This window comes from Arvicola amphibius, chromosome X (genome assembly GCF_903992535.2).
Source record: "Arvicola amphibius chromosome X, mArvAmp1.2, whole genome shotgun sequence".
In the NCBI taxonomy this organism is placed as follows: domain Eukaryota; kingdom Metazoa; phylum Chordata; class Mammalia; order Rodentia; family Cricetidae; genus Arvicola; species Arvicola amphibius.
Window position 1 is genome coordinate 86,711,084 of NC_052065.1, and position 20,350 is coordinate 86,731,433.

The window sequence follows — 20,350 nt, forward strand, 5'->3', positions numbered from 1 at the left end:
GCACACTCATTCATGAATGCAGGGAAAGCCATCACATCAAATGAATTCATCTAGGGCTGGAGAGATGGCTCAAAGGTTAAGAGCATTGCCTGCTCTTCCAAAGGTCCTGAGTTCAACTCCCAGCAACCACACGGTGGCTCACAACCACCTGTAATAGGGTCTGGTGCCCTCTTCTGGCCTGCAGGCATACACACAGACAGACTATTGTATACATAATGAATAAATAAATAAATATTTAAAAAATAAAAATAAAAAAAGAATTCATCTAATTAAGAAATTTGAGAGTGGTCAGGCTGCTTGGCGAACACTAGTGGCCAGCTTTTTTTTTCTCTTGTCTTTTACCAGCTTCTGTCCAGGTTCCCTGGGAAAGAGCAATTTCTCCCAATAAAGTTCCCTACTACATCAAGTGAGTGATCATCAGAACCAGGAGCCGGTCAGTCACCTGCCTGTCCCCTCCATCACCTGCCTTTTGCTTTCCTAACCCTGTGCCTTGAAATTCCCCGGCTTAGTCTAATGCTACCTCCATCTTGTCAGAGGTGCTTACGGTTCTGCCCGGTTGATGGGGAACTCTGGTGTATTAGGATCTTCAGAGTCCATCTTTGCCTTGTGCAGCTTCTTGCCACCCACCCTTCACTGACTAATGGGCGTGTGCCTGCAAAGAGCGTTGGGAGTGTGATGTTGGTGCTATTGATGCTTTTGTTTGCAGCCACCAGGCTCAGACTACATGCTGGGACCATCCCAAGATGACTGAGTTATACCAAACCCTAGGTGAGAATGCAAGCTTCCTATATGGGGTGGGAATGTGTACAGTTATCTTTGTCCTATACATATCAATGTATGAGTGCATGAAGAACATGTACCAATGCACAAAATGGAATAATACTCTTTAGTCTTAAAACAATACCATTTGGACGATATGGATAAGGCCAAAGAATGGTATGCTAACTGAAATAAGGCTTAAAAAGAAGATCAAGCCCTACATGATCCCACTTATATAAGGAATTTAAGATAGTCAGATTCACGGACTCAGAGAGGAGAATGGTGGCTGTCAGAGGCTAGGGGAGGAGGAAACAAAGAGGTAATTGGTCATAGGCCATAGTTTCAATTATGCCACAAGAATAGGTCCTAGGGATCTGCTATATGATGTAGTGAATATAGTTAATAGTACTATTTTCATGTATCAAAGTGTAAGAGAATAATCTTACGTTAAGTTTCTTACCAGCAAAACACCATTACTTGTAGTAAGGTTGATAAATAAGAAAATGGGAGGAAACTTTGGTAACAATTGATAGGTTTATGGCACAGATTGTAGTGATAGCTTTATGCTGTATACTTATCACCAAACTTATCAAGCTATATATATATTAAATACATGCCTGCTTTCTAATTGCCACTTTCCATGTTGCTTCTTGCATGTCCACTGTACTTCAATAAGATTATTTTTAAAAGGGTAGAACAGCTCCTCTGCCTCTTCCTCTACAACATAGTCTCCATGTTCGCCTGGACCAGTTTAGCATCATGAGGGAGCTAGTCTTGAAGACATGAATTCCAGTCTGATTAGAAAGGCAGTCTCTGGTCTGCAATGATGAGACTCGTTCCTGCCTTGTCTTTGCTTACAAGGAGAAATAGAGAGTATGTCACAATTTTATCCACATGGCCACAGTTAGAACGCTTTCACTGTTATAGCGGATACCTTTGGATATAGCCTTTCTTTACCCACTATAATGCTGACAGGCACATGGGTCCCTAGTTTAGAATGAATATGTACAATGCTGCTGAAGATTTCCCGTACATGGCTTCTGGTACATGTGTGCAGGGCTTTTTCCAGGGCATGCTTTTAGTATGTAGGTATTAACATTATTTTAGCATGCTACATTAATCTTCTTCAAAAACTGAAATAGACGAGGAACTATCAGTGGGCAACAGATCCTTAGCAAGGGTCAGATTTGATATTAATTTTATGTTTTTATTTTATAAATCTAGGAAATAATTGCTTTCTGAAATGTGTATATGTTGGATCATGATATAAAATCCATTTCTTACTGTGAGCCTTAGTAAAAAGTGTTCACATATCACTTCTGTGAAATGTAGCTGCTCTGACAGCAGGACAGATGTGCTCCACTTTACTAGGTAACACCAAGCTGTGCTCCTGGTGGCCACACGAGAGCACACTTTTACCAACAACCCTCACTCCTGCATCTCACAGTTGACATTTGGCCTTCGTTACACTTCTCTAGTCTAAGTGAGTCTCTTTCTGCTCTTTGCAGCTGATCTGAACAACATTAAGTTCTCAGCTTATCGGACGGCCATGAAGCTCCGCAGAGTCCAGAAGGCCCTGCGCCGTATGTCCTCAGTTGTTCTTCCTCATGCCTTTCACCCTTGTACTCCTCTTCCTCGCCTGGCTGCCTCTTGCCATTTGCATCCCACCCTGGCCCGAGTCATTGGTTGCTTTGATGGGAACTCTCCAAATACTGGGACATATTGGCTGTGAAATCGTGATCTTTCTATTGACCCCAAGCCCCAGCCTTGTGTTCAGAGTAACCCCACAGCGATCCGGTTCCCAGTCCTTTTTCCCTAGCCAGCTTAGGTAATCAAGAAACTGCTTTGCAGCAGACAGGGTCTGCTTCATGGTTTGCCATCTGGGAGTTATTAGATATAGCAACAGGAGGATTAAAAAGCAAGTGTGCGTAGTTGGTCGTCAACATGCTGCGGATATCCTGTCCCTTCTGGCCTTGTCCAGGAGTTGCTTAAACTACCTGTCTCAGGTGTCTAGTTAGACATCACAGGTAATCAAAATATTTTCCTGGTGTATGTCACATTCACGCAGCCAGGCATGACCCTTTCCAAGCAGGACTAAGCTTCTTAGAACAGGCCTCATGGACAAACCTGTTTTCAGATGAAATTGATGTCAGGCTGAGGGTTGAGCTCGGGGATAGAGGGCCCATTATGAGTGAGACCACGGCCTCAGTCCTCTGAAATTAGTTTAAAAGACAAGAAAAAAAAACCTTTTGCAAACAGAGAAACTTCAACTGGAATGTGATCCCCTGGGAGTTAGAACAACATAGGAGGTGCGCTCATTCACATCTCGCCGTTTCCTCAAAACTGGTGTGAAAGAACTGATGTATACAGAGATGTGCTACATTGGGGTGACCCCTTCCACCTTGCTCTTCCATGGGATGGGGGGGTCATGGTAAAGAATAAGTTTATGGCTTATCTGCGAATGATTGGTCTGGAGCTGCTACCAGATTTGGTGATACCATGGCCTTGTCTCACCTGTCCCCTGCTTCTTCTTGGGGCTGTATTTTCCTTTTCTTCCTTCTTTCCAGTGGATCTGGTAACTTTGACTACAGCTCTGGAGATCTTCAATGAGCACGATCTGCAGGCCAGTGAACATGTGATGGACGTGGTGGAGGTCATTCACTGCCTGACTGCCTTGTATGAGCGGCTGGAGGAGGAAAGAGGCATCCTAGTCAACGTGCCACTGTGTGTAGACATGAGCCTGAACTGGCTTCTCAATGTTTTTGATAGGTAAACCTGGAAACCATCTCCCGAATCAATCCGATGGCTGTGGTGGGAAGGGCTTGCTCCCATAGTGTACTTGGATTGGTTCAGCTTAGGGTATGGTTGGCTGCTGGGTCAAATCAAATCAGTGAGGGAAAAGACTGGCAAGATATCCGCCCTGCATATATCCATGTTCTCTGTCTCTTCCTTTAAACCTAGTGGTCGCAGTGGGAAGATGAGAGCATTGTCCTTTAAGACTGGCATCGCGTGCCTGTGTGGCACCGAAGTGAAAGAAAAACTTCAGTGTGAGTGTAACTCCAGCATCTGCAGTGATGCTGGTGGGGGGGAGGAGTGTTGCAGGAGAGGCAGGAGGGAGACCAGAAAATACGCAGAATTTTTGTCTTTGGACTCTGCAGAGGAGTACTCACACCACCTGGTGATGTTTTCAGTCCCCCCTGTGTATTTTATAGGCCTTAGGTGAGGTTCGAAGCAATGTATGATATGGCCAGAGGGGGGTTGCTAAGGTTGTTGGCTTGGGCTAGAGGAGATCCTAGAAAAGCTGTCATATCTTGAGGGTGGGGAAAGCTGCCTAGTGCGTGTTCCCACACCCAGGAGGCATCCGCTTCCCCAGCACTGTAACATCTGTGCCCAGTACTGTGTTACTTAGCGCTCTTCCTTTCTTCCTTTCTTCCTTTCTTCCTTTCTTTCTTTCTTTCTTTCTTTCTTTCTTCCTTCCTTCCTTCCTTCCTTCCTTCCTTTCTTTCCTTCTTTCTTCTCCCCCCTCTCTCTCTCCCTCCCTCCTTTCCTTCCCCTCACACACACAGACCTCCTTTCCTCTCTCTTTTCTTTCTTTCTCTTTCCTCCCCCTCTCTCTTTCTCTCCCCCCGCCTCCCCGTCAATATCTATCTGTCAGTTTCTTTCTCCTTTCTGTTCTCCTCCTGTGTTCTATCTCTTCACCACTCTCTTCTGTTTTCTCCCTTTTGCTCCTTTCCCCCTTCCTCCCTCTCCCATGGATGTTGCCCTATTTGTGTCTGTCTAGTTCCCCTACCCCAAACTCAGGAATGCTCTTTTTAGAACCCTTGAAGTTGAGATTGGAGGTGACTTTCTGGATTTTCTGGTTTCAAAAATCATTAGTTCAGCAATGTGCTTTTTCTCTGTCTTCCTTTTCCGGTTCCTCCTCCTCACATCATGCTCTTGGCCATTCCTAAATTTGGGCTGGCTATTGTTGATGATGGGCCCAGCAGACCTCTTCAGCCAAGTGGCCAATTCAGGCAGCCAGTGTGACCAACGCCATCTTGGTGCCCTGCTTCATGAAGCCATTCAAGTGCCCCGTCAGCTGGGCGAAGTGGCAGCGTTTGGGGGCAGCAATGTGGAGCCCAGTGTCCGTAGTTGCTTTCGTTTTGTAAGTATGGAGCTGTAGACTCGAGGAAGGGATGCGAGACGAAAGGGATGGTGAGAGTGGAAGGGGGGAAACCAGCATCTCATGGTGCCAAGTGCTCCGAAGTAAAGGAGCTTTGTTGAGATGGGACAACAGAACAAACGGCTCTCTGGAGTATGGTGCTGGGGTCCTGCAAGGAAGGTTGTCCGTAAGATAAGGCGGAAGGTGAACAGGCTTCGGAAGGGGTGCTGGTTCCCCTGCTTCACTAAGAGCTGCCTGGCATGCGAGCAGCACGGTACTTGAACCCAGTCATAGCCACTGGATTTCTTGTTCCTCTAGAGCACCGGCAAGCCAGTCATCGAAGCTTCCGAGTTCCTAGAGTGGGTCAACTTGGAGCCGCAGTCTATGGTGTGGCTGGCCGTTCTGCATCGGGTCACCATCGCTGAGCAAGTAAAGCATCAGACCAAGTGCTCTATCTGTAGGCAGTGCCCCATCAAGGGGTTCAGGTATGGGACTGAGCACCTGCTGGGATGAGAAAAATGGGGTGCAACAATGGCTACAAAACGGCATTAGTTAATGATTATATTTTACAGTCTGTCTATGCTGTGTTATTGGTGTATTATTATAAGATTTTTATTGAAAAAATGTTTAACTTCTGAGAAATTAGAAAGGAAATATGTTTGTTCTAGTTGTAATACAAAGTACTACAGGTTTTTAGAAATATATAGTAAACGTTATATAAAAAAAATCTATGTACCAAATGTTGAGTCAGCAGGTATTTCACCATCAACTGTAGAGAAAGAAAGGGAAAAAAAGAACCCTAATTTAGAACATTTGTAATATAAATATTTCCATCACAAATGAACAACAGGGTACACGCAAAAGATCCCAGTGAAGAATCTCAAAGAGACAGATTCATGTGTGCACAGTTTATAGCATTTCTACCATGCAGGTGAAGTTCACAAAATCTAAAAAGTTCCATAATCTAAAACTCCGAGGGACTGGAGAGATGGCTCAGAAGTTAAGAGCAATGGCTGTTCCTCCAGCGGTCCCAAGTTCAATCCCCAGCACCCACATGTTGGCTCATAACCATCTATAATAGGATCCAATGCCCTCTTTTGGTGTGCAGACATACACGCAGACAAAGCACGCATACACATAAAATACATAATAAATAAATCTTTAAGAATCTGAGATCTGTTGGCAATGCCCCATTAAGGATTTCTGGGTTAGCAGACACTCTGTCAGCAAACCCTGAGCAAACATGGTAAGCATTTCCCATAGAAGAGACCGAACCAGTGCCATAGATGTAAATGGTCTCATAGGTGTAAACGACCAGCAGCTATGCAGCTGCGGATGGCTACAAATGCAGCCCAACACAAGATCATAAACCCCCGAACTTCATGAGGTTTGTTGTAAGGTAAGTGCACATTCCTCTCAGCTGTAAACAGCATCAATGGCAATAGGTTACAGTGTCGAGCAACTGCAGCACGCCTTAGTGCATCCCATAGCCAAGCTTAGGGGATGAAATGCGATTGAAATTCATTTGAAGCCTCCCCAATTATAGCCCATTCCTTCCTTTGCAAAGCTAACTGAGCTCATAAAATGCCTAAAGTTTGTCAGTATGCCGTTGAGGACTGAACCCAGGGTCTTGGGCATGCTAGGCAAGCACTGAGTGCCGGTCTCAATCCAGTCAGCCTTTTAGCTTTTTAGACTACTAGCATACAACTGTCCCTGCAAACACTGTGCTTTTTCTAACTTGAGCGAACTAGACCCAGAGGGGAAACATGACTGCCCAAGATAACCTGACTGTTTAGCTGTAAACACCGAAATAGATACTGGATTGTTGGGAGTCTAGGCATTTCGCTCTTCGCTGCTGCTAGAACCAGGGGAGTTTAGCTTGCCTTTAGCCGAAGATGGAAAGGACTGTTCTGTGTTTTGTCATAAGTAGAGCTATTATAGAAAACCTTTGAAAACAACCTTCAGCCAACTTAAACACAGCTAATGAATAAACTGCCTTCATATTGGATGTCTGACTTCTCCAGGGCAGGGAGGGTACATGGGGACATTCTTGTTTAGAAAGCTACCACATGACATGTTTATTCCTCCTGGCCCCCTTTTGACCCTGGCTGAAGCAATGCCCTTCCCACACTTCCTGGGATCTGGGACTTGGCATTTCATTGGGGATTGGTGGTCTGTGGAATAGGCTATTTCACAGGTTGAGGATTTCACACAACTAGGTATAGCAGGTTGCGCCCCACTCCCTACTATATGTGTATCTGAATGGGGAAATGGTGAGGTCCCTGTGGTCCACTGGATTGTCTTTGTGACCATGTCTTCTCTCCCCCAGGTACCGGAGTCTGAAACAGTTTAACGTGGATATCTGTCAGACCTGCTTCTTGACAGGCAGAGCCAGCAAAGGCAACAAGCTCCACTATCCCATCATGGAGTATTACACTCCGGTATGCAGCCTCTGCACCAGTGGGAGGGGGGGGCACCTCTCAGACACTAGGTGGGAGGGGTGGGCATCTCTCAGACATGAGGCTTTGGTCCTCTGCGCCAGGTGGGAGGGGTGGGCACCTCTCACACACTAGGTGGGAGGGGTGGGCATCTCTCAAACACAAGGCTTTGGTCCTCTGCACCAGGTGGGAGGGGTGGGCACCTCTCACACACTAGGTGGGAGGGGTGGGCATCTCTCAGATGCTAGGTGGGAGGGGTGGGCATCTCTCAGACACGAGGCTTTGGTCCTCTACGCCAGGTGGGAGGGGTGGGCACCTTTCACACACTAGGTGGGAGGGGTGGGCACCTCTCAGATGCTAGGCTTTGGTCCTCTTTGTGTAGCATTGGCACATGCCAGCTCTCCTGGTGAAACATTCCCCAAACCGTAGGGATTCACTGGTTTGGGGGATTCAGGCTCCCCTAGTCTTCCATCATAGCTTTCCTGTCACTGGGGCCACAGTTGACTGAGGGCCCTCTTAGCCCTTTAATTGTCATTAGCTGTTTCGCTGAAGAAATAATGTCCCAAGGGGAAAAAAAGCGCAAGGTACCCCCCACCCTTCTCATGTAAGATTTTCCTGGCCAGCTTCTTGTATGGCTTCTGTGCTGAATGACTGGGTCTTTTCTTGCTACTTTGTAATTTTGGTTTGTTGGGGTTTTTTTCTTACCCCCTTGCCAGTACCAAAGCCTGTGCTCAAATTGCTCAGTCAATTAAAAGGAAAAAAGATAGGTTTTTTTAACCTGTACTCACAGATTGTCCCGGGTTTCCACAGGCTGCCTTCCCTTCGCAGATGCCTGAGCAGCTCCCTTCCGTGCCTGTGAGCTCAGCCATAGGGTTCCTACTTGTGCAGCCTCCTGAGCTCCTTCCCTTGATGTCCTTGAGAGTTATTCGTTTTTAATTTTATGCGTCTGGATGCTTTGCCCCCCACATCTGTCTGTGGACCACTTGCATGCCTGGTGCCTGAAGAGGCCAGGAGAGGGTATCAGGTCCCTTGGAACTGGAGTGAAAAAAACAGTGTGGATATACTGGGATTCGAACGGCAGCCTCTGGACCTGCAGCGCTCTTAAGTTCAGAGCCATCTCTCCAGTGCCACCCTCAGTGTCTGTATGGAGTTTCTGTTCCCTTAGATTCATCCAGAAGCCCAGGTCCACTCTCACTGGCTCTCTCTCCCACCCACTGCTCCGTCTTCAACCTGTTTCTATATAATCCACTTTCCTAAGGTGTTATCTTCAAATTCTTTTAGCACAGGAATGTGTGAGCCAGTGGGAATAGGGGCCACACCCTTTAATTCTGCTTTATTATCGCTTACACAAAACATTATAAAGGGCAAACAGAGAAAACTAGGTAGAAGAGGTTAGCTGATAATCCTCTGCCTCCTGTTCAGCTTCTCCATTCCTAGAACTTCTAGAAAAGGGGCAGCGCAATGGCGCAGCACATAAAGGCACTCCCTGCCAAGCCTGAATTTGATTCCTAGAATATACATGGCAGAAGAAGAGAACCAACGCTTGCATGTTGTCCTCTGAGCTCCACTTACATATCATAGTGTGTGCAAGTGCGCGCACACACACGAAGTAAATAAACAAAATTTCAAAGTTTATAAAAAATTATTACAAAAAATTTATATGATAATTTTATTTTTTGAGTTCATGAATGAGCAGTGCATCTACATACTGTACCCCCTATAACTTTTCCTGTGCCCCCTCCCTAATGCATGCTCTCTTCCTTAATTGTTACATGTATATACATGCGTGCATACATACATACACACATATATATATACAATATACATATGTATGCACTCACATATATACAGTCTACTGAGTCTATTTAGCTTCGCTAGTGTGCACACGTGTCCAGGGGTGACCTATGTGGGGGCTTGTCCCCGGAGAAGAATGGTTCTTTCTCTCCCAGCGGGCATCCACCCCTTGTAGCTCTTCGTTTAGGGGTGGGACCATGTGGAGTTTCCATCTGTGTTGGCATGTCAGCTGGTGTTGTCACCATGGGTACTATTACAGAGCTCCACAACTGCTCACAGTGTAAATAATAAGTGACTGTGGGCTGCCCAGCTCCAACTGGCTGATGTGCAACACCAACCCTGCACCTAAGATTAGAGACAATCACAGAAAGGGGCATGGGAAGATTGAGCGAGCCAGAAGTCCAGGACAGCTGCTGTGAGAGCACGTCTTCTCTGTCTGGCAGCAAAGAACCCATGAGCTGTCAACAATATGGTTACCAGACCAAGCCCAGCATAATGACAAATAGCGATATCTTAAAATGCAGCAATTACATACTTACCGTAAAAACTTCCAACTCTGCAGATAGAGGCATCTAAAGTTTCAGATGAAAATCTTCCTTTCTCCTCACCCTGGCCCTCACCCCTCAAGTCTACCTTCCTAGAGTTCTGAGTTTAGGATATGGTCTTACAGACATTTGGAGAGAGGGGTATGGTAGGCACAAACAACATTGGGGTAGCAGTCACATTCTAAACTCCAGTGGAAGAGTCACACCTCATAGTGTGTGGAAGCCACCACAGTGAGTCCCTTGGTCCTGTCTTCCTGCAGACCACATCCAGTGAAAACATGAGGGACTTCGCCACGACCTTAAAGAATAAATTCCGCTCAAAGCAGTATTTCAGCAAACACCCTCAGCGAGGTTATCTGCCTGTGCAGTCAGTGCTGGAGACTGAGTGCAGTGAGACGTGAGTACAGGTGGCCTTGCAGAGGCTGCGGATGGTCTTGCAGAGGCTGTGGGTGGCCTCATGCAGCTCACTTATGCTGCGAAGGGGCTGAGTCCCAGATGAGCTGGAGAAAGTTCCCAAGTGAAAGCCCCTAGCGAACAAGGTGGTTCAGCTTGAGTCTGACTTAACCTCTGGCCTGAGAAATAGGGGAAGATTGGATCTGCTCTCTGCATCAGATTACCATCTTGGCATGGGAGGGATGGGAGTGCTGACAGACAGACAGGCTTTCAGATGCTTCTGGTCCTCTTAATCTTTGCTACTTTCCCCCAGACCGGCTTCTTCCCCGATGTTGCCACATGCGGACACACACTCTCGAATTGAGCATTTCGCCAGCAGGTACCACTGCCTTTCAGTGGGAGTTAGGGTAGGGACTGTAGGAAGTCCAAGGGCAAGGAGACTTGGAATGAACCGGGGGGGATGCAGAGTGGACTGTCCATGGCCAGTGGTGGTAGGTGGGGGGCCGCTCCCGAAGCCGGTTATCCGATTGCGCCATTAGATTGCTGGAGGTGGAAGCAGGCCCCACATCCTGCTTTTTCTCTTACTGTGGCTCTTTCTTTCTAGGCTTGCTGAGATGGAAAGTCAAAATTGTTCCTTTTTTAATGACAGCCTGTCCCCAGATGACAGCATGTGAGTTTCTACAGCTGCTAATTTTCCAGAAATAGCTGTCCTTGGGATCCTTCTGCCACTGTTTGAGAATGGGAGGCTGGTGGCTAGGGTCCTTGATTCTCCGAGGGAGGAAGGCTGCTTCCTGACTACACTGTTTAGTAAGAGAGGCAATTTTCCATCTGTCAACTGAGCTATCTACCCAAGCCCCTTCTATCACAAGATCCCATCCTTCCATGCCCAACTTTGTAGGGGGGGGTTGCTATCTGCAGTTACAGAAAGGAGCTGTTATCTCATGCTCAAGAAACAAAAGCCCATCTAACGCTACACCAACCCTAGAAGAAGACAGAGACTCCCAATTGAAGTCTGGCCTAAGGGAGCCCTGGTGTTATAGCACAGAGAGGGTGCCCTTGCGTATTTAAAGGAGGCCCCTTGCCTGTAAAGAAGGCCCAGGGACAGCTGACTATATGGGGCAATCTGAGAGGTGAGAAAGAAAGAGAACATCGAAATGGCAACAGCACAGAAAGAGAAGTGATTTTCTTATCATCCTTGAGAAGATCTCAGAAGCATCAGCATCCTGGAAATATCTCCTCGTCCTCTCAGATACCGCCTCTTTCAACTTCCAAAGCCTGAACTTGAGGCCTGGCTTTCTTTATGTGACTTCAAAGTGGATGGGCCAGCATAGCTTTTCTGGGGGCTGAGCCAGGATCTGAGCACTAGCTCCCTGACTTGCGTCTGTGCTCAACACCTGGTCACCTCCTTTCCTTTCCTTAAACCTATGCAGAGATGAGGACCAGTACCTGGTGCGACACTCGAGCCCCATCACAGATAGGGAGCCAGCCTTTGGACAGCAGGCTCCGTGCGGCATGGGGACAGAAAGCAAAGGAGAGCTAGAGAAGATCCTGGCCCATTTAGAAGATGAGAACCGGTAGGTGTGGCCCGGGCATAAATTTGCGTGGTGCCAGAGGCTGGTGCCTTGAGTTTCAATCTTGATACTTCATGTGTTATACAACCTGGATCAAGTCATTTACATCCTATGATCTTCCATTTTCTTGTCTGTATGATAGGGATAATGATACCAGTTTCCCAGGGTTACTTTGAGGATCAGATGTAATATAACCCTGACTTTTCCAAGTACCCACTAGATACAGGCGGAGAGAACCCTAGAAGAATGCAGAAGAGAATATAATCTGTCCTTGCTCTCAAAGAACTTTCTGTACTAAAACTTGAAAGGACTACTTGATCCTGAAGAAAGTTCCCCAGGGGGTTGTGACAGTACATACAGCACTTCCGAACCAGAAGAGACAAAGTACTAGGAATGGCATTAATCTCACAGAGGAACAGGCCCGAGGAAAGTTGACAGCTCTTGGAGGGAGCAAGTAACAACTGCAGAGCCTCTTGGAGCAGAGTCCTGTGGGAGCGCTGTGCACAGGAGTACATTGCAAAGCTTGGGAAGCCTCAAGTCCTGACTCCTCAATGTGTGGGGCCTGAGGTTCTGTTTCTAACTAGCTGTCAGGGGCTGTTAGTGTCCCCGGTCCTCATGCCCCCCCCCCCTCGGTGTGTGCCTCAAGCGGTGGAGTGCGGGTGAGGACCGGCTTGCAAAGTGTGTGTCACCAGTCCAGGAAAGACAAGCACACAAATAGACAGTAGGCATTTCAAAACCTTTCTCGCAAACTTGACATGGTCAGGATCAAGCACATGGTTAGTGGTCCATCACACTGAACAGGCTAGACATGGATTCGAGTGTTGTAGAGCCTGTGCGGCAGGGGATTGGCAGTGTTGTGAGTTGTGGACAGTTGCGAGCATTAGGACATTATCATTATATAGTGGTGTGAACTAAAATCAAAACCCTGCTTGCTCACTAGGGGTGGTCTGGAGAACTGCTCCATTAGAGCAGTGGGGAGCCTGCACTGGGAAGTGCTAGCAAGAGTGATTCTGTTTGCCCAAACAACAGGAAGTAGTGGGCCTGAAAGTAGGCTGTCTCTTTGGAGTGTTTCCTCGACCCATTGTGAGCACTCGAAGCAGGTCAGATGGGGGGGTAGTAGAGAGAAGAAGCAGGTCAGATGGGGGGCAGTAGAGGGAAGAAGCAGGTCAGATGGGGGGCTGGGCTATAGAGAGAAGAAGCAGGATAGGTGATCTCTTTATGTATGTTTCCCTTAGAATCTAAAAGTCTATAAGTGGAGTAGGTAAACCATTGGCACTAATGCCTCTTTTATTTGCAGAACATGTTCATGCCTGCTTTTGAAAGTCAAAATTAATCCCCAAAGCATCAAAGCCCTAAGACATTGCTTATGTGAAATGTCAGCTCACTGCTCTGAGGCGTCAGGATGGCAGAGTAAATGTCAAATGGACTGGAGAGGAAATGGCTGTGGCCCTCTCAAACAGAGCATTGCCAGGGATTGGGTTAGGAGAGCCCAGTGACCCCTCGCACCTGGGAAGGGGGGCCCTGTGGAATCTGGATGGCCAGTTGACCCTGTTAAAGCCCTAGGTCTTGGCTTCCATGTCCATGGCAGGATTCTCCAGGGAGAGCTGAGGCGCCTGAAGTGGCAACATGAGGAAGCAGCGGAGGCACCCACCCTGACTGAGGGCTCCAGTGAAGCCACTCCGGACCACCGCAATGAGGAGCTCCTGGCTGAAGCCAGGATCCTGCGGCAGCACAAGAGCCGCCTGGAGACGCGCATGCAGATCCTTGAAGACCACAACAAGCAGCTGGAGTCTCAGCTGCAGCGCCTGAGGGAGCTGCTCTTGCAGGTGAGGCTGGGGATACAGAAGTAGGGTGGCCCCTGACTCGGGAGGAGGGCATGGAGAGATGGGGGTGCAGCAGAGAAAAGAGAAAGCACCCCTTGACTGCGGCAGTCAGGTGACTTCTTGGGATGAGCTGACGGGCAACTGGGATGAAGGGATGAAGAAAGAAATGGGCAGTATGGCTACATCCTCTTCCACACCACCTCTATTGTGTGTCCCAAGCTGCCTCCTGCCTGGAGGCAGAGGAAGGACTTTTAAGGACTTTCTAGTTCCCAGCCCATTGGAATCTGGTATTAAAAGAACTCACTTCAAAACCCATCTGAGACAAAAGGACTCAGTTAGTAAAGCACAAAGCACAAGGGCCCTGGTTGGATCAGCAAAGGCCATGTTTAAAAGAAAAGGCCAGATGTGGTAACACACACATGGAATCGCCATGCCAGGGACGTGGATTACTGGGGCTTGTGGGCCAGCCTAGCCTACTGGGTGAGTTCCAGGCCTGTGAAGGACCTGTATCTTAAAATAAAGAAAAGCAAGGTGGATAATACCTGAGGAATGACACCCAGAGTTGTTCTCTGGCCTCCACAGTCATGGCCGTATATGCACACTCACGAGCACACACACGCCAACACACAATCCAAAATGTGGCATTTTCAGGTTTGGACATGCTTGGCAAGAGAAATATATTACCATAAAGGGCTTCCTTTTTGTCTCCGGGAGGTCAGGCAGCTCTGGAATCAGACAGCCTGGGTTTGAGTATAGTGCTGTCAGCCAGTGCCTGGGGAGGGGTGCTGGGAAAGTTCTATAACCACATTGGGCCCCAGTTCTCTTGTCTATAAAACAGAGGTAGTGATAATAGCAGCTGTTTTTAAGTGAGACAAACAACAGAGCTGAAGAGATGGCTCCGCAGTTAAGAATGCTCAGCTCTTCCAGAGGACCAGAGTTGAGTTGCCCAGCACCCATGTATTGCGGCTCACAACCAAGAGTAACTCCAGGTCCAAGGGATCAGACACCTTCTTCTGACCTCTAGAAGTACCTGCACACCTGGGCCATACACTCACAGATGCATATGCAAAAATAAAAGATAAAAATACATCTTTTTTAAAAAAAAGGACCAGCAAGATGGCTCAGCTAATAAAATCCTTGCCACACAGGCCTGACAACCTGAGTTCAATCCCTGGAACCCACATAACGGTGGAAAGAGAGAACCAACTCCACGAAGTTCTCCTATGACCTACACATATACCCCATAACATATACGAGTCTCCACACACCACACACATACACCTAGTAATAGTAATAATAATAATTTAAAAAGTAATACCACCAACATTGTAGGATTTTAATCATCCTAAAAGTCAAATAATGCTCCAGCAGTGGTGGTGCATGCCTTTAATCCCAGCACTTGGGAGGCAGAGGCAGGTGGATCTCAGTGAGTTCAAGGCCAGCCTAGTGTACAAAAGCTAGTTCCAGGACAGCCACAGCCAGGGCTACACAGAGAAAGCCTGTCTAGAAAAAAAAACCCAAAATTAAATAGTGCATTGTTGCATAATTCAGGTAGATACCAGGAATATAGTACACTCATCATATATGTTAACTGTCATTGTCATCATATGTGATAGACAGTGGCATCCCTTCTCTGCATTATCCTAGGAACAGCCTTTTTTCTTAACCAGTTTTTAAGTTCACATTCATGTAATATTTTCATCACGACCTCTTTGTACATTTGTATGATCATACTTTGTTCTCCCCCATTGCCCTGCTCTATGCCGCCCTCTAGCTAGTTCCCTTCCTTCTCACCCTTAGTCCCCCATTCTGCCTTCTTTATGGCGTGTATTTCATTGCCCTCTCTGGTTCAGGGGATGTATTTAATGAATTCCTTGAGTTTCCTAACATGTACTGTTATGTCATGAACTCAGAATCAGGTATACAGCGATGAAACTCCAGAGATAACTGGACTCTAAATAGCTTAATTATAATTGAAATGGCAGCAAGGGACCTTTAGGTGCAGTGTCTTTGACTCGTGATGTTAAAGGAAGAATTTAACTGATACCTGGACCGTCTAAGAGGTTTCCTAAAGGGGGAAGTCCTGGTTTATGGCACTATGAAAAGCTTCTTATAGACCCAGGGCATAAGGATAGGCATGAGGTCTCTAATGTCCCTTTCAAACTCAGGAGTCTGTGAGGTCAGAAAGGCAAAGCCACCTGAAATCCTGTCTTAACTCTTGCTAGCCACCTACTGAATCAGATGGCAATGGCTCTGCAAGCTCATCCCTGGCTTCCTCGCCACACCAGTCAGAAGGCGGTCATCCACGGGAGAAGGGCCAGACTACCCCAGACACTGAGGCAGCAGGTAAGTTCCCCCACCTAGCCCCTTCCTCCAGCGATTTGTCCTATCTTAGATTGCCTGCCCAAAGTTTTGCTAGGGCTGGGACTATGGTTGTGTGTAATTGATTTCTTAATTGTTTCTCTCATATGCATCTTCTAAAAAAACTGTCTAGAGAGTGACTCCTACATGCTAGTCTTCTGAACAGGAGGGTGAGAGTACTCTGGACCTGCTATCCAGACAACAGCAGCCGACTTCAAGTGCTGGGATTAAAAGCATGTGCCGCCACCACCTGGCTGGCTTTCTTCTTTTTTGTGGAATTTATTTTATGTGCAGTGGTGTTTTGCCTGCATGTATGTAAGGCAGTCTCGAGTAATCTTTCCCGATATTTCTCTTCCAACTTAGATGACGTGGGGTCAAAGAGCCAGAATGTCAGCCTATGCTTAGAAGACATCATGGAGAAACTCCGTCATGCCTTCCCCAGTGTGCGAAGCTCCGATGTGACTGCCAATACCTTGCTGGCCTCTTGATGGAGTCAGACCCCCATCCCGTAGTCCATTTCCTTTCCTGATTCTTGTCAATGCCTTCCCTCAACCTTTGCCCAACCTTTCCAGTACCCACTGGCCCCATATTCCTCAACCAGAGCTATTTGGACCTGGGGCAGCAGCAGGGATCCAATGGTATGTGAGATGTGGTGGGATGGGGGAAGACAGGTGTGCTTCCTCTAGAAATGTTCCGGTTAATCCTTTAGAGCGAGGCTAGCCCTCATGCTATCCTGCTGTTGCAGCCCAGGCAAAGGCAAACTGCACTTGTCATCCCGATGAGGAGCCGAGAATGACCTTGCAGAGCTAAGCAATGCCCACTGGTCCCTTTCCCTTCTCTGTGGAATCATGGAGGGGAAAGTCTAATGGCCTCAGGGTGTCTACATTATGGAAACCTGGAGGGGTTAGTTCTACTCCCTGGCCCAATTGAAAGAGGCAAACGGGTATCCCTGAGACACCCCTCCAGAGTCCCCTTAGGGAAATCTGGGCCGTGTATGTCCTGTTACTTCAGTTACAGAGCATAGGTCTCACCTTGAGGATTCTACCTACATGTTTCTCACTGAAATACCTTCAGTTCCTCCTGCCACAGTACCTATCAGACTTCTCTGAGAGGACAATTCATTGTGGACATGCTTCCACCATATATTTGGAAACATTAAAGAAATACTGTGGGTTTATATTTCCCCCATGATCCTCCTGTTTCCTGAAGATCTTGCCATCCCAAGAGACTCCTTGAGAGGCTCTGGAGCCCATCTGAAACCACTGTTTGGTCTTCCAAGTCTGTCCCCACAGATCCGGGACAGGAGTGGCAACCTCTTCAACAGGGATGCCTTGCTCGCTCTCTTCTTGGGTGAGAAAGGAAAAGAAACCCTCTATCCTTGGGGAGTGTGAGCCTGCCACTCTCCAGGCTATAACCATTTGGTAGCATAGGCTGGAAAGTTACTACTGACCAGCCTGAATAGTGGTCCCTGCCTAAAAACCGCTAGACTTGAATCTGAAAATGGGCCCCATTCCACCCAGATAGCACCAAAGTCTTCCTGTGCATAAAACTGTTGCTAACTCTGAAATGTGAACCCAGTCCTCAAAATGAACTAACTTTTCCTAGACTGTATATACCATGATTCCTTTGTCCAGCAACTGTTCAGAATAGAGTATGGGGGTGAGAAGAGCTGGGGAACTTGGAACAGAGACAGAGCCCACTTAGGCTACTTTCTAGAGGAGCGCTTCCTCCCCAGAATCTTGCTGCTGACTAAATTTTGAGTTTATCCATGCATCTGTATCTATTCTACATATCTACCATCCATCAGTGCTCCCCTAGCCTCACTCACACATTAAATTCTAATACTTCTTGAAGAATTAGTGCCCTGCCTTGCTCTCTGTTAGCCTCATTATCTGGCTGCAAAGATAGAGCCACCCTGGCTGTGCCCCTACGATGTTTCTCTCCATTGATATTTGAGGCGAGCTGACCTTAAGACCAAAGCGATGGAAGTCTGTGGCCACAGAGTAATCAAACAGGAAGAGACATTCTGTTCTCTTCACTAATTCCAAATTTCATTCCATGGAGACTTGGGAAGTTTTGTTTCTGACTACCCTCACAATGATTCAGAACCAAAGTAGAGCACATCCCACTTCTACCCACTCCACACAGAAAAGAAGGATCGAAAGGAGTCTGCTGGCTTATGCCAGGCTAAGACAGAATACGTCCCATGGTCTCATGAGCTCCTAAGCTCTGGCTCATGGCCTTACAGAATGCAATGGTTGTCACCAAGGTCAGGAGGGAGTGGGATGATTGGAGTTCTATGGTATAAACGAAGCCATGGCCAACATACGGAACTTCTAGGAACCTGGTCTGATGTATTCTGGGGGAGACAGAGCAGGGGCTTAATTGAAGTCAAGATTGCATTCTCCCCAACCACGCCACAGGTTCAGGGGGCCAATTTCATGTCTGTCTCTGGGCTAGAGATTCTGCTTATCTGGTGAGCATTTGGTAAGCAAGCATCAAGCACAGAGCCAGGTCATCAGCAGCAGGAGGCGTCTTTGTCGAGGCCTATATTGTGGGCAGCATGCAGATCATTTTGTTGTGGAATAGGAGACTCGGGAACTACCAAGTGTGTGCCTCCCTAGGGCTTAGGAGCATGGATGCTATGGGATAATCTTTTGTGAGGAGAGTCCTTTCTTTAGCCTCCGCCCCACTCGAGAGCTCTTAGGCTGCTGAGGGTCTGTGACAGTGGCCTTGGACTGGACTTGGGAGAAAAGATGTTGATCTTGTTATGTAGGATTTGTGCTGGAGGTAGACCGGAGCAGCAGGTCAAGGTTGGAGCCTCACTAAGGGAGTCACTGGCACTTTGCCGTCTTGTGTTGCCCTGCAATGCCTGAGGTGAGTGTCTTGCTCAAGGGTCCAGTAGCAGTCACTGCTGCATGCATAGGCGGTTGCCATGCAGAGATGGAAATGGCCCCTTGGACCGTGTGAATTCACACTGGGGTTGAATTTAGCAAAAATGTCTTCTATGTTTTGGGGTAAGTTGTGTGTTGTAACTCCTAAAGGAGTCGTGTGTAACGTATGGCCCTAGACTAGAAGGTAGTGGATGGGTCGCTGGGTTAGTAGCCTAAGGAGAACTTTCTGACTGAGGAGATTAGGGTCAGTGATGAGGAACGTGTTTACTGGACTGGTTATCCAATAATGTAGGTCATTTCCTCTGGACGGAATTCGATAGAGAACAACAAGCCATAGGGTGGACAGCTGTGTTTCGGCGCCAGCAGGGGAGCCTCACAATGATTGGCAATTGTTCCGGAAGGCTGACTGGCTGGAAGACATAAGACTGTGGTACATAGTTCCCTGGAGAGTTTTCCACCCAGGGGGAAATGTGCCCTTCTCTTCAGAATGCAGAGGATGGCTCTCGATATTTCTCTCAAGGCCTAGAGTGAGGCAGTATTTCCCTGTGAAGAAACCTGACTGAGCTTTCAAGTGTTTTGTGAACGGGTCTGGCAGACCACCATCGCTAAAAAGAAACTAAGGGGAAAGGCAGAGGCCAAGGCTGGGAGATCTTTACCACCAGATTAGTTTTAAGGACTACCTTTGTTTTCTGGGATAGGTGTTTTAAAAGGGTTTGGGGGGGGGTCCATGTCCAGCTTCAGGCTAGAGCATTTTTGAACTCACATTTTCAGTGGCAGAGTTGTGGCCTTTGGGGACCATTTTCTGTCAGTAATTCCATCCAATTTCCCTTGATACTGTTGACAGATAACCAGCAAAGTTGCTGCCTTTTTAGGAAAAGTCCTGGGAGAGAACCTGGAGGCATTAACCTAAGGCTGTGGCAATAGACCTCCTCAGCTGGGTAGCCCAATCAGTGGGCCTCCCTGTAGAAGCCTGGTACTTGGAACAAAAATACTTCTCACTGTTTAATGCATGCGACTGTGCGGGGAGGGAAAGACTCAAGACCAGGGCTCCTTTCCCAGTGTCCATCTCTTCCTTTAGTTGCCATATATGGAAGGAGACCTGATGAATATCCTTGCTGTTCCCAAGGCAGTATTACAGGCAGACGGAAGTCTGCTGTGCTGTTGTTTTCTGGCTGCAAGAACGAATCAAAAGGATGAAAATTAGGGAGGGGGTTGGGGAAGAGGTGTCAAGGATGGCATGCAACTGTGTAAAAGTTTGGGATGGAGGGTTGGGGCTAGGAGCGAATGGGTTAACTTCAGTTGCCACTCACTGTGGTGCTTTTCCCATTTTATCCTTGAATTCTGCTTTAAAAAGAATAAATTTGTATTGGTTTACCTTGCTTCCTCTGGTTCTTCTTTCCAATTATGACATTCTGCCCTCTTCCAATATTTCAGGATGGAAAGAGCAAAGCACAGGTCAAGAAGCCACAGGGACACTGTCAAACAGGCCACAGTTACCTATATTTATGGCCCCTTCAAGTTTCCCCTTCCAAAAGAAGAGCTTGCCTCACAGGATAAGTAATGCTTTCTAAATTTTCTCATTGATTTGAGATTTTCTAACAAGTGAAAGAATATAAGAAAAATCAAGGCTA

The 20,350-nt window shown here is 47.3% G+C and overlaps 1 protein-coding gene across 1 annotated transcript in view; it reads left to right on the forward strand.

The window, feature by feature from the left end:
• The window catches only part of Drp2 (dystrophin related protein 2), a 28,917-nt gene extending 12,604 nt beyond the window's left edge, over positions 1-16,313 (forward strand). Inside the window, exons 8-22 of the mRNA XM_038316650.1 lie at positions 346-406; positions 707-768; positions 2,268-2,342; positions 3,327-3,528; positions 3,721-3,806; positions 4,746-4,903; positions 5,219-5,385; positions 7,230-7,341; positions 9,938-10,074; positions 10,384-10,449; positions 10,675-10,740; positions 11,501-11,644; positions 13,230-13,467; positions 15,690-15,810; positions 16,189-16,313. Coding sequence (XP_038172578.1) covers positions 346-406; positions 707-768; positions 2,268-2,342; positions 3,327-3,528; positions 3,721-3,806; positions 4,746-4,903; positions 5,219-5,385; positions 7,230-7,341; positions 9,938-10,074; positions 10,384-10,449; positions 10,675-10,740; positions 11,501-11,644; positions 13,230-13,467; positions 15,690-15,810; positions 16,189-16,313 — 1,820 coding nt within the window. The remainder of the gene's footprint in view (positions 1-345; positions 407-706; positions 769-2,267; positions 2,343-3,326; positions 3,529-3,720; positions 3,807-4,745; positions 4,904-5,218; positions 5,386-7,229; positions 7,342-9,937; positions 10,075-10,383; positions 10,450-10,674; positions 10,741-11,500; positions 11,645-13,229; positions 13,468-15,689; positions 15,811-16,188) is intronic.
• Positions 16,314-20,350: the final 4,037 nt, after the last annotated feature.